This window comes from Meles meles, chromosome 6, assembly GCF_922984935.1.
Source record: "Meles meles chromosome 6, mMelMel3.1 paternal haplotype, whole genome shotgun sequence".
In the NCBI taxonomy this organism is placed as follows: Eukaryota; Metazoa; Chordata; class Mammalia; order Carnivora; family Mustelidae; genus Meles; species Meles meles.
The window spans coordinates 86566192-86580985 of record NC_060071.1 but is presented as its reverse complement, the minus strand read 5'-3'; the positions used below and the strand labels follow the sequence as shown (position 1 = coordinate 86580985).

Sequence of the window (14794 nt, the reverse complement as noted above, 5' to 3'; positions counted from 1 at the left end):
CATCTTGGGTCACTATCCCTATGTCCTGTTATTTCAAGCCTAGCTAATTTTCTACAGCTGCCTCCTAATGAGACATTTATCTCTAATCTCTTCTACCTTTAATCGTCTTGACCACCGCTACTAGATGTCTGCCTAGAACTTCTTTTGAACTATTACTACCTGTTCGGAAGCCTAGAATGATTAATCAATTTAGAAATATGTATGGAAAAGATTAGAAGAGATATAACAATAGTTACTAAAATGGCAAAATTGTAGACTAGTATTTTTTTTTTTTTTTAATGTTCTTGGTGTTGTACTCATGTTCTAATGATAAATACGATCCGGTGCAAAAGAAAGACTTTCCTTACTACCTACTGTATTAAACACTAAAGCTCCAACTTAACTTTTTTAAAGACTCCTCATTCAGCCTCCCAGTTTACCTTTTTCCCACTAACCCTGCAATAAAACCTCACTCATTTTCTGTTGTCTAACTTTCTGGTCCCTTCTAGCCCTTCTCTCGGCCTCATCCCTCTTTGCTACTTCTGTCTCTGTGCCTCATTTACCACTCTGCTCTCATCCTTGCCTGCAGAACAATTCCTGCTTCTTGTTTGTGTATTCCCTGCATCTGGGCTGTAGGTAAGCCTCCTGAGGGCAGGGCCTTTGCTGATCTATGCATTTCCCACTCTAGAATAGTCCTTGCAGATCAAAGGTATTAATTAGCTATCAGCTGAATAAATGATTGCATTACCTATTTTCCTAGTTATTTTTTAGTGCAGGTGTCTCAAAACGAAAGGGTACATGTCACCCATACTGTCTAATTCAATACTTAACTTCAGTAAATTTTTATTGGCTACCTACTGTGTATCAGGCACTTTAGTAGGTGTTAGTTAGGATCTAAATTAAAAACTGCATTTAAGAAGAGCAATAAAGACCAGATGGAATATTTCTCAGCTAATTTCTTTTAACACAAAATAAATACACCTGAAATCTATAGTCTAAGTCAAAATAGTCATTTTTCTAGACCGTCTTTCTAACAAACACATTCAAAAGAATTACATAAAATAAATATGAGACTGACTAGGTAGCCTGAAATCCAATATCAAACCCTTAATGATAAATAGAGATAAAAAATCTAGGATAGATTCTTACTGGTTTAGGGGAACTGGCATTTAATCATTTGTGTTCTAAGATCTTTATAGTGATCAGAAAGATTTTGAAAATTGTGAACGCTTCATGTGTAGTTTAAGTAATTTTAAGCCTCTTATGCAATATGGGTATTTTGGAAGCTACTATGTGTTGTAGTTTTTCCAGAATCAGATGTAATAATTTGGTAAAGAACACAGGTAGAAGAGATCACTGATTTTCCTTTTCCCCCAATAAACTATGTTTATTATGCCAATTTTAATTACCATGCAGTCTAATGGTTTAAGGCTTATATTTTCCACATCACTAGACATCATAAACATGAAAGCATTTTATACTGTCATTATACATCAATGTTTGTACTTGGTTATACATATATACAGAAATTATTCACACATCTTAACCTTGCTATTTCCTCCTTTCAAACCAACATAATTTTACCGTGAAAGCAGCTTTTTAATAAATGGTATAAGAAATACAGCAAGGCACACTTTTTTAAAAAAACTTTTTTCTCATTACCACCTCAAGAAGCATAAAAAACGAAAATGTTGTACATAATTTAATAGTAGAGTGTCACCAGTTTATAATATACAACACCATATAGTTGTTTCTTGAAGTGCTGCATAGATAATCATTTTTAAAATAAAATAAATAAAATGGCGCTTTTAAAAGTTGCTTAATTTTGAAAGAAGGACCAGTATTTCTCCTGTATGCTGCAATCAAATCAAATGTTGGCTTTTTAGGTAAACCTCTTTCAATAAACATAGGCATCATACCATAAAAGAAAAAAATCCAGATTGAAACATGAAATTGGTCAAGTACGGGCAGGGGTGGGGGTGTCATTCCAGACAGGTGAATTTAATGGACCATCGATTTGGTGGACTGCAGAACTTTAAAGAGTAGATGGGGAGGGAGGAGGCAAACGGAAAAGTCTCGCTGGAGAGGCAGGGCTGGCAGAGGTAGCTCGGGACAGGAATCCATGGGAAAACAAGCAGCTTCGCCAAACTTCAAAGACAATCACCTAAAGAAAACCAGTGCACAATCCAGATCACAAGGCTCATGTGGACAAATCGCATTCGGAGGGAAGATTCATCTTGGGAGAGGTCAATGTAACAAATGGCAGTGACGTGATGAAACCACAGACTAGCCCGGGGTGGGACGAGGAAGCCACCCCTGAGTCAGGCTTATCTACAAGAAACAAAAAAGTGATAAGAAAAGGTATCAGAAATGACCATTTCATTGGCAAAACTGAGGCCCCTGAGGAAGCCTGCCATTTTGGAACTACCCGTTAATGTTCTGAAACAAAAGGATACACAAAACATAGTGATTTTAATAGCCCACAGTTCACATTATTCACAAAAATGTTTCAGAATCAATTGAAAAATGCATTGATTTTTTTTTAAGACATGGTTTTAAAGAAAACAAGAAAAATCATCAAGTTTGACCTTTTCTCTGGATATCATCTACTCTTTTGCTTGTGAACTCAGTTTTGAACACTCAGGATAGATTCAAATCACTATGAAAAGGGGAGGCCGCTGGTTCCAAGCGACACAGCCAAGTATCCACAGTGATTCACAGCCTAGGAACTCGGACCCTCAGGTGGTTGAACCTTTTCCTCAGGGACTGTATGTGTGACAGTGGAACTGAACAATTCCACCATGATATGGTGGTGAAATAGTCACAGCTTTGTCACAACCCCAAATGTTTCAGCCCCTTACTAGTAAAAGGATCTAACCTGGGTTTCTAGCTCGAATATGAATGCATTTCATTTAAGGTCCAGACGACCTGTGAAAGTAAAAATGAAGCAATTATTTCTGGACATCTTGATGGCTCAGATACAAATTCGTTCTAAACTCAGTCAGTTCTGTCTACTTCTAAGAGGCTGAAAGCAACAAGTTGGATGTGAGGAACAACTAAATTCAAGGGATAGGAAGTGGAGGATGCAATTACTTGAGGTCCTCTGACCAGCTGTCAAATAAAGCAGGGTTTGCTTGTCTGGGTTTAAACCGAGTTCTGGTGTCCGATGTCAGGTTGCTTTATTGTCTTTCTAGAACTAAATATTCTCCTTCTCCATCTTTCTCCTTCTCTATAATCATGTAACCTGTTTATGAGCCAGAAACACTTCAGCAAATGTGGTTTGGCTGAAGTCTCAGGAAGCTGGGGAGAGAAGGTAGGTTCTCAAGAACAGGGATAGATAGACAGGAACAGATGGGCCAGAATTTGGTACAGTCAAATACCGCAATAACTCAAGAAAGTGCATGGTGCAGTGTTCAAATGCTGAGGCCAGGACTCACTTGAAATATGGACACGGAGTGAGGAATCCTGAGGTGAGGCAAAGCTGGTCTTACTAAATGCCAGTATTTAAATTCTCTCTGGCTAATCAGGTCTTTCAACTTGGCCCACTTGGAAAGGGGCCGAAAGGGGCCGGCAAAACGAACTGAAGCACAGATCTGGGGCGTGTGTGTGTGTGAGTGCGTGTGCATGTATGTGTGTGTGTGTGTGTGTGTGTTGTGCTTGTGTGTGATGGGTGATGACCAATAAAATCTTTGTTATTTAGCATGGCAGTTAGTTATTCAGAAGTGCTGGATAATTAAAAAGCATTTCACTCTACCAGAACCTTGACTTACTAAAATGATCTTAAAGGTAAATTTGGTAAGGATCCATTTGCATCGTTTAGCAAAAAATTAATACACTATCACCAAGAATAGTTTCTTAAGCCTGCTGGGCCAGCTTTGGATCATATTAAACACTTAGTGTCAATCCAACTAACGGAATAAGAATTTACGTCGTATACATGAGAAATGTTTGCTCTTAAAGTTTTCTCAGTTTGTAATGACTGAGTAGGAGCAATTTTACTGGGTATGTGTATACTGAAGCATTCAGAAATACAAGTAATTGCTGAAAATCTAAAATCGATGAGCTACCCACAATCACATCTGCAGACCAATAAGACAGGAAAAGCAATGGAGTAAAAAGTTCTGAAGGAAATTCATGCATCCTAAATATAGCCCCTCCACCACACACACACACACACACACACACACACACACCATACACAGCAAAACAAAACTGAAAACCAGAGTAAATCAAAAAGAAAAAAAAAAGTACACACTGGGTAAATGTGATGAGTGAAATTTTTATACCGCAGGATTTATCCAGCCTGAAGTTTACGGTTAAATCATTCACCAAAGATCAGAGGCTTATGATGAGGATTATGAAGAAATAACTGTCAGAATACAGCAAAAAGATTAGTGCAAAGTACATCTCTTAGGCAGGTCCTAGGAGGCACTCCAGACATACATTATGTGCTTCCTCCAAATGAGGCAGAAATTTCTGGATCTATCCAGTTACCTTTTCTTTGATGTGATTTGCTGTAACTGACCTCTCTATTTTAGTAGAAACATGGCACAGAAATGAAAATAGCGAAAAGTACAGCAGTGTGCCTAGAAATCAGTGTAGATGCCTCCTGTGTGAAACCATGTTTAAAACTTCAACAGCATCAGTGGGTTTTTAATTAGAACAGTAAATGAATAACCTCAAAACCTTTTTGAAAAAAATTCTTGGTACAGATGTAGACTATAGCTGCTGTTCTAAGTTGTAGCTCTTTCCAGATGACATAACTTCATCATCTGAGAACTTATTTCTGGGGGGAAAAAAAGGCCCAGCAAATTGAATGTGGAATATTTTATTATCCTGATAGAGCACTCCAATTGATGGTTTTGAAATCGCTTTAAAAAAAGTAGAGCTTTTTTTTCCCTTCCTTTGAATCTTGTAGGAAGAACAATGACAAGAGTTAAGCTCTTATAGACACGAAATCTCATACCTACCAAATAACTTTATTAGGGATTCCTGATATTTAATACCAAAGGCATGTCAGCCTTTTGCGATTAAAAAACTTGTCCTGGTTGGTAGTATTTTAACAAAATGTAAATATCTATGCCCAGGTACCCAGTGCTAATGATGGGGGAATAATGTAGGCATCCAGATATTTGGGGTGTGTTATATGGAAAAAAACTGAATAGGACCAGTGGATATGACTATGGAAATGGCCCCTGGCTGATCCCAGTCACTTGGAGCCATGTGAGTTCTGCAGAAGGAAAATCTGGCTGTGTCTCCCATTGTCTGAGATAGAGTCAGGAACCACATCTCGGGGGCTCCACAAAATATCGCTGACTGGCAGGTAGGCCAGCTGATAGCTTTGCATTGTCGTGCCTGTGAAACTAAGAGCTACGCCCACCCAACAGCACAGCACGTTCACTTGCCCAGGTCCAAATGGAGTTGCTTATTATTCCCATTTCCGCTCTCTAGCTACGTCTTGGACCGAAAACTCCCAAAGTATCTAAACGGGAGGGTGCGATCCAGGGGCTTCTCCAAGGCCAGTGCTGCTGGAACTCTGGGTCTCCACATGACCAGTGACTTCAGGGTCCCGGTCACACAACATCTTGCTCTGAGGGATGTTGCTTTCAAGCCTTTATCCCCTTGCAGAAAACAAAAATCAGCCAGGCTCCACCAGCCCTTCTGCGGGGCTTGGCGGAGCCAGCGGTAAAAATCAGTACTAATAGAACTTGTTTAGAAGCAGCTTCTAGAATTGCAGTGACTCTCCCTTAATGGTCAGCTTTACTGCATACTGATGGAGAATGTGATTATGGGGTGGACATGTTTCACAGAAAATACATTTCCCTCTCTCCTACTTTTGTCCTCACTTGTGGCCAATTATAAATTGAGTCTGAAACATAGAAAATTAGTTGAGCTATATTAGTAAGTAGGATGTCTTTCTTCAATTTTGCATACCGAGTTTATTTTTAGGGTATATATATGGTATATATTCCCCCCCTCCCCATTTCTAGCAGCTCTACACAGAATCACACATTTTAATGAGCTTAGGGCACAGGTGTTGCAGGAAAAAAAATAATGATGTTTGCCATTCATCTTTCAAATTAAATAATGTGTTTTTAAATAGTAACTTTTTTCATAATACATTATGGGAACAACATTTATCTGTCACATTTTAAAAGATGTATTTGTAATAAATGTAAATTACTTTTAGAAAATCAGTAATTAGGCTCATCAAAAAATAAACAATCTGCCACAAAAAAGATAATCTTTAGCATAGTTAAGTATAATAACTGTTATTTGAATAAGTTAACAAATTAGGGTAGATTGCTTCTGTAATTCATTTCCTATAGCACGAGTTTAGGTTACAGCATTAAGCTTCTGGAGTGGGGGGTGGAGATGGCATTCGGCACCTCGCACTTTGGTGAAATACAACTCTCACATTCAAAAGCTCAAATTTTCTTCTTTAGACTTGACTGAGAAAGTATATTCATCACTGGGGCTCAGAAATGGAAAATAACTGAATTTTTGTGTCACTTTTCGAGCTATACCATCATCTCAGAATTATCAATCAATAGCTATCTTATTAAATATGAAGAGTGGAATGACTTTCTTAAAAATTTTGATGGAAATCAGCCTGTTACCTTCAGGCAAAATTCAAAAAATTCTGTTTTTATGTGAAACGCCATTAACCTGTCATGGAATCGCTTTGCATTTGCTTTCTGGGCCTGTTCTCGGTCTGTGTGTGTGGATAAATAGGAGCCTCTTCCCTAACATCAACTTTCCCCTTCTGTTTGAGTCCTTGGCCTTGGCTGGGATTAGGAGCTGTGACAGCACAGCCTTCCACTGGGGAAGCAAATGTGATGATAGTTGCATTAGACAGAAGCATAAAAGGGAGGCCCAGATCAGGAGATGCAGCCTTTAACCTAATCATTGTTCATTTCCAGGCACCCAAGGGAGTGGGCTGCTCTGTGTGCAGGAAACCGAAGTGGGGGGCATTGTCACTGGGCATGCATTTTGATCAGAGGGTATAACTGCAATTGGGAGAACTTTTTTCCTCCCTCAGTGGCAGGACGTGAGGTCCTAAATTATCTGGCTACTTCCTCAAATTTAGTATTCTTCTTGCCAGAATGATGTAATAAAAATAATGTCACTAAGAATGTCGCTTGTGACTGTCACTCTCCCTTTTGCCTCGCAGTTACTTGCATTGTTGGGAATGTTTCTTCCACCCAAATGTGTTATTCTGATAAATGTCTGCAATGACCAGTCATTCTGACTAGTATTCTCTCCTATCATGGCATTGTTGACTCAAACTCATAGTTGAAGTATATATTAAAATATATTAATAATATATAATTAAACATGAGGAGCATACATACCTTTCAATGAGATGATTTTCATGCGTGGAGAGGGTTGCATTCTACCTATGCATATTTTTATGTTGTTCTTCATGAAGATTTAGAAGGTTTTCTTCACAGGTTAAAGTTTTGGAGTTGGGACGCAATGCAGCCTTGTCTTTTGGCTGCTTTGCCTTTGAGGAGAGTTCTGGAACTCCAGATTTGGCTGAAGCAGCATTATGTTCTTCTGGCATTCCTGATTCACCTGTGTTTTCTGAACTTTCCTTTTCACTGCCAAGCCTTGAAGTGGTTAGCTCTGAGCTTTCCCCACAGATGGTAGCTTGGGGTAAACCATCGGCTTCCTTTCCGACATCAGATTCTTCCTGATGGGGAGGACTTGAAAGAGCCACCATGTCTGCCTCCTCAGCCAAGAGAGATGTATCACTGAACTCAGGGGAGCCAGCTGCTGTTTGTTGGGGCACAGCAGCCTCACCAGAAACAGCAGGTTCATCTGGAGGAGAGCCAGAGAGGCAGGGATCATCTCCATCCAGGTCGTCATCAACACAGGCCTCAAAGAAGCATTCAGGTTCCTCCTTGTCCTCTAAGCCAGAGTCGGTCATGTCCAGTGGCACTGGAGTGTTACTCTTCTCTTCCACGTAACTGGTGACCTCCCCACAATCACTGTCATGAGAGGAGAGAGATAAGTAGGAATAGAAGTCCCCTTTTCTCAGCTGGATGGGCCGGTGAGAATGTTCCAACACCTTCTCCTTGATCTGAGTTAACGAAGTAGGAGCAGCTGCCTCATTTTCAGGTTGAGATTTACTTTTTAGGGCCGTTGAAGCCATGTCGATGATTTCCTTAACAAAGTCGTGTACGGAACAATCCTCAGCATCTTTTTGATGGGAAACATCTGGCTCGCAGTCACAACAGGAAATGTTGTCACTGACAGAAACGTTCTCCTCTGTTTCATTTTGTTCAAGTGCTAGGCAGCAACGAGCAGATTTTCCAGCCACACTTGGTGCATCATTAGATGAAGATTTCAGTACATCAGAATCCTGCCTACTGATAACTCTAGCTTCTGAAGGCAGCTCTGGGCAAGACTTCTCAGTGGGAGTAGAAGCAGTTGTTGAATTTTCAAAATGGTGGTGGTTTTGACATTTCTTTGGACGGTGTCTAACAGTTTGGGGAACAAATTCCTTTCCAGCAATATTTGCATCATCTGAGCTATCCATAAATACTTTACACTTACAATGCTCACTGTCTGAATTCTTCTTCCCAGCTGTACCAAGACTTTCCGATTCCTTCGAGATCCCATTCTGTTCATCTTTCTGCCCTTCTGGCGTGCTTTCAATATTGCCATTTTCCATGTCAGCCACATATGGGTCTTTATTGACTTTGAAAATATTTTTCTTATTTTCACCCTTTGTCCCTAACTCATGGGTGTGGGATAAATTCTTACCGTTTCCATTACTTTCGGAGAGACATTTGATGGAGCTGTTAAGTAGAGCCTCGATGTTCAGGGTATCAGAGGGATTGGTCATCTCACTACTACTGACATCCTTACTGCCCTTTATTTCATCACTGAGATTACACCTTCTCTTATCTTTTGTCAAGGAAAGCTTTGGTCTGATCCAGGTCTGCAGTTCATTCTTTATATAGTCCAATCCTGACATTAAGTTGCATTCTTCATAAATTTCATCATCTGTTGCAATACTGGAGTCGTCATCCTCATCTTTGATGCATAGCTCTTCTTCTGTCAAGGTGAGGGTAGAACTAGAAAGGAGGTCACTGTCATCTTCATCATCAGTGCAAGCAGAGGTACAAGAGACATTAACAATCATGCTGACATTGACATCGCTTTCATCAGCCACCGACCGAGTCAGGCGCTTCCTGAATGATGCATTTGATTCTGGGATCTTGTTCTTGTGTAATACAATATCCTCTGAGCAAAGAGAGAGCTCATCGCTGCTACTTAGTTCTGTAAGAGATGCTGGCGAGTCTTCATTGATAGAAGATGCTATGTCCAATGACAGCTGGCCAGTAAAGGACATCTTTTGGGAACTGCTTTGGAGAGTCATATCAGAGACACTCCGTTTTATCTTTTGCTCTGAAGGGCTCTGGATATTCTCCAAACGATTCAGGAGATCTAGTGTCCTTTTACTCAGTTCACCAACTGAGCCACTGCTCACGCTTATGTCCCCAGAGCTGTGACAGCTAAAAAGATCCTCGTTGCTTTTATAGGATGTCAGCCAACTTTCTAAAGAGGTGCTTCGCTGGAGGCTGTCACCGCCATTTTTAAGGATGCCCAATCCAAATAAATCACCCCCTGGAGAAAGGGACTCAATAGATGAGCTGTGGGATAACAGGGAGAGCTGTCTGCCATTCTGCATGCCAGTGAATGTCTTCTCTCCGTTACCACTTTTATATGAACTTCGATCCATTTCATGGGATGCACTTGCCAAAAGCCTTTCATGGGGAGGTGCATCTGGCTGTAACTCTGTAGCCTGATGTTTAGATTTGCAGGACTTTTTATCAAAATAAAAACCATGAAGCAGGGGATCCTCCACATGTGCTTTTTCACTTTGTGACTGTTTCATTATCATTGGTAATTTGAGTTTTGAGCCTTGGAGGTACGAGTAATCATAAAATGTAAACACATCATGTTTTCCTTGTAATTCTTCTCCCAAACAATCAGGGGTATATTTGGTAACACTGTTTAAATCTCCAACTTTTCCATTTACACAACCCACTGGTGACATAGATGACTGAGAGCTGTTTGGAAGCTTAATGCGTTCCTCCTCATCTTTAAATTTCTGCTTTAACACATTAACTGCATCTCCCATTTGTGGGTCCAGATGTTCAGTTTCAGGGTTACTTGGGGATCCATCCACCACATTGAGCAAGCACATTTCTGAGTTGGTGGTGGTTTCAGTGTCCCCTTCACTCACGATTCCACTCTCACTGCCTGAATTCTGGCTCATGTCGCCTCCATGGCACGGGCAGGGCTTCACCAAACTGGAACCTCCCACAAGGTCTGGCAAAGATTTGGTGGATGAAAATGAAGAGTCTTTACTGAGACTCTTTGTTAAAACACTAGGCTGTGTCACACTGGTGAACTTTGGATTGTTTTTCAGAAATGGCATGTGGCTGTCCTCATAGAGTTCCACATTGTGGAGGCTGTACACTTGGTAAATGTGTGGACTGGAGGGGGCGGTGATACTCGAGGTATACTGAGATCCCCCATGGTCACCTGCCTCTTCTTCATAACCAGGGTCCTCACTACCTATCTCTTCAAGCTTTAAGGAAGGCATGACAGGTTGGGGTTCTTGATCGAGATCATTTGAGTCTTCATTCAAACTAATTAACTTGTTGCTTATGTCAGTTTCATCCCATTCCAGGGCATCCTCACTCGTCCCATTTAGATCCATCAAGCCAGGATCAATCACATTCAAAGTCTCCTGTGTAGGAGGAAGAAAAAAAGAAGAAGAAGAATTAGGAACACAAGCATGAACATTTTATCCATTCAAAATCTCTTGGAAGAGTCAGGAAAAAAATTTGCCCCAAACATGGATTTGAAAGATAGCATAATTATCAGCTCTATTCTCCTCTGGAATAACATCCAAAATTATTGAAATGGGTTTTTCTATCAATAGATATTTGTCACTGAAGGCAATAACGTAGATTAAAATAAAGATTATTAGAGTCAAGTTGTAATTTTTGGAATAAACCATTTCCTTTCGATTCTTCTACATTTTTAACCTGGGATTGGGTGAAGATAAAACTGTGAGGTAAATGAAGGTAGAAAGAGTACAGCCTGTGACATCTTGAAGGCCCATTCGCTCTGATACTCTTAGTCCTGCAGTCCACAGTGGAATACCATTTGCAGCCACAGGTGGCAGACGCCTCTTCTCTATGCTTGGGCTTTCCACTTGAAGCAGCTTTTGCCATGGGGGAATAGAATAGGCTTGTAACCACCTATAAAGCCATTCATGGCCAGAGACCCTTGCTTGTCTGTCTTTTCTTCTGCCTTCCCTTTCAGAATTTGGCCCTGTTCTCAAATAGACCCAAGATAGACAACATTTGACTGGTTTTCTCACCTACATGCTATTGGACCCTGAGTCTTGAGCCCTGGTTCTCTTAGTCTCTCTCTCTCTCTCCCCCCCTTCCCCAATCTCTTCCTATGACAGAAATTCTACTTCAATCTTATGAACTTGCCTCACTATTGCCAGTCCTGCCCCTGTTTATTATAAGCAGGAGCCTTCTCCTCCAGACCTAGAATAACAACTATCTGAAGACTTCCTGACTCTCAAGTTTGACTCAGCCCAGATTCTCTTACATTTCATTCTGCCAGCACAGTTGGGATCCTTGATCTTTCCTTGGATGTCCTGGCTTTAACTTGGTTTAGGTAGAGCTTGACACATTAATCTGGGACATCGTGGGTGAATGGGCTCCTGGACTCTGTCCAGATTCCCTCACCATCCTCACTTGCTGCCCAGCTATCCAGATTCATGCCAGAGCCAAGAGAGGTGATACAGGTATGCAGGCCCTGACAGGCTCACCTATAGACAGAAACTCAGAATTCTGTAGCTCAGCTTCCCTTTATGCAGGGTAGTCAAACAGATAAGCATGGCTCTAGAACAGTGCCAAAGGGTTGAAATGCTGACCTTGCCACCTACCAGCTTTGGGCAAGTTGCTTAACCTTTCTGAGTGCTGATCTCTTCACATCACTTGTGAAGGGCGCTAGCATTATCGGTCTTTTGAGATAATTCTGAATACTACTGAGCTAATGTTTGTGAAGAACCGAGGAGGCAGTCAATATTAGGTAGCTCTAACTCTTAGTACATGCAGCATTGCTCGAGAGTGGCCTTGAGTCAATTCATAAAGGGTTCTCTCTCTCTACCTTCCCTCCTTATAATTCCTTTCAATTTGTCCTAAAAACCATGAGGGATTCATGACCTGGTAGGTAGAGAGAGATGTCACACAGTATAATAGGTCAGCGTATTTGCATTACAATTCAGAATTATTTTAAGGATCTGGTTGAAAAACAGGCTATGATGCTTTTATTCCTCAGTAGGGGCTGGGGAACGGCTTCGCCAAGAGGAACACATTCACAAAACTTCCCTAAGAAACCCTCAGTCTTTCCTGGAACTAGTAGTTAAAGGATACCACAGAACCTCATTAAGTGTAAAATACCCATTAGCACTTTATTATACTGGATATGTAAGAGATTATCTGTATAGCTTACTTAAGTTTAAAAGAGTCCAGTTACAAAGTAAACATTAATTAAGGGACATTTTTATATTTTCTGACAGAAACCTTTCATGCTGCCAATGTTAGAGCAGTTCATCTAGAACACTGGCAGTCATCATACTCACTTAGGTATGGAGTACATTCACTGTGATGAATTTTTATTAGGATTTCTGTTTATTCTTTGCTTGCTGATAAAGGAAGCACTAATGACCAGTTAGTATGGCTAGTGAATGTTAAAATCTTCAGCTGTAGAAACAATCAATCAGTCTAATCAAATAGTGTATTAATTTCAAATACTATCTTGCCTGACACCGGACTCTTGAGAGCGCTAATAAATAATTGAACTAGTCTTTCAGAGACGCTCTCTTTGTAACTCTCTGGTTGGCTTCAACATTTAGCAGCACGGATTTTCTCTGAGAGTCCTAAACCCGGGGGCTCACACCAGATGCAGGAATTGTGCCATCTGGGTGTGTGTCAGGAGCTTAGCCCAAGTGACACCTGTAACTTGGACTTGTCTTCCGCAACACCGTTGTTTTCTGACCAAATGCTGCCTCTGTGGCTTTATAAATGCAAGCCTCAGGAAGTGGAAAACTTACAGCAGCACCTGAAAGAACAAATCTTTTGCTCAATTAGTAGTTGGGGTGGAGATTTGCCACAGGAAAAAGATGAAACTTGAGGATGTAATATTGTCCTTTCCCCTCCTTAAGTCTCTCTTCCTATATATCTCTTACATTTATTGTAATTGCTGAAATTTTTTATATGTCAATTCCTGGGACTATCTGACAAGATCCTTTAGGAAATCGTTGACTTCGGACTTAAAATTTTATATTAAAGAAGTGCAATTTGTTCTGCCCTCATTCACTCCCTTCTGTTGTGGATTAAATTCTGTCAATATTTTCAATAAAATCTCCATTTCCTCAAGATTTAAGCTCAAACATAAAACCTCCTCTGGGAGCAAGTAAGTATGGAAAGTTTCCAAGAGAAGGGCATGAGATATTTATATAACTAAAAAGTTATCCTTGAAAGAAATGATATGTGTATAGAGAGATGTAACTGGCAGGAAAATTATTTGGTCGAATGCTCTCTTTGATGACAGCTTAGCAGCCAGTAATGCTCAAGCTAATTAACCATTTGTTGTTATGTTTCTAGAGAAACTGTCTAGTGCTTTTCCAAAAGGCACAAATATTCCTGTCTTTGATAACGTGATAAATCAAAAATGGATTTAGACAAAATCTAATACTTGACTGAAACCAAAAGGATGATGAGTAGTTCATGAGGTTCCAATAGAGACACTGTAATTCCAAAGATAATTCTGAGTTAAATTAATTTGTGTGAGGCTCTTTCATTCATAAACTTGCTTCATTGGTGTAGAATTTGGCCTAACCTAAAGCTCTATAGAAATAATTGCACACACATACACAGACCCCTTCAAGATCTGCTCAAGAAACAAGTGGATTAATTGGTGCTGGGTTTTTGATGGTTGGTTTTTGTTGTTGTTGTTTTGTTTTGTTTTGTTTTTAATTCTTGGAAGTAGGTTATTTATTTCACCACAATACATACAGAGAAAGTAAAAGAGGCTGGAAAAAAGATGATGATGATGATCAAAGAATCAAGATTCCAACTGTAGCATGTAATGTACATCAGAATTAACTTTTTTCTGTACTTGTATAGCTTTACCTGAATTAGGTCTCCCAGGATTGCATTTCTAGGATTTTCTTAAAAATTTAGTGGGTTTTTATAAGAGAGGAGAAACACATTACCAGCTAAAGTATGGGGATGGAGGAGCCCGACATTCTATAAAACAACCCAACAGATATGATATGATATAGTTGCATCTTTTGAAAAACTAAAGAAGGTCAAAAAGATCAGCATGAACAGAATGTTCCAGTCAGACTTCCGATGCTTGAAATGGGCAAAACCATTAGGAGGTCTTGCAATTTGTGTTCCTCCTATTTATTTCAGGTCCAGGACTTCATTAAGCAATACCACTTGCAAAGTCCTGGGAATAGAGATTTATCTATAGAAAAGTAGAATAGAACAAAAACATACAAATACATAAAAATGATTAACTGTAATTGAGTAAAGATCTGTGTATTTACCTTAGAGCAAAAAGCAGACCATGGGGAAGTTTGAGGTTATGGACAGGAGAGAGAAACTACATATATGGATCAGGGTCGGGGAGTTAAATTAAACAAGGGGAAATTCCAACTTTCATACGTTTGTTCTGTTTTCCTGATGCAATTATTTTTTCT

At 40.0% G+C, this 14794-nt stretch overlaps 1 protein-coding gene across 3 annotated transcripts in view; it reads right to left on the bottom strand.

The window, feature by feature from the left end:
* Window positions 1-1620: 1620 nt before the first annotated feature.
* The window catches only part of AKAP6 (A-kinase anchoring protein 6), a 564294-nt gene continuing 551120 nt past the window's right edge, over window positions 1621-14794 (bottom strand). For 2 of the 3 annotated variants that reach the window (XM_046008964.1, XM_046008965.1), the window contains 2 exons: window positions 7335-10750; window positions 1621-2310 (listed from right to left, as the gene is read on the bottom strand). In XM_046008964.1, coding sequence (XP_045864920.1) covers window positions 7376-10750 — 3375 coding nt within the window. In that variant the 3' untranslated portion in view covers window positions 1621-2310; window positions 7335-7375. Of the gene's footprint in view, window positions 2311-2857; window positions 2908-7334; window positions 10751-14794 lie in introns of all 3 variants that reach the window. The other variant, XR_006818743.1, reaches the window with a different exon arrangement.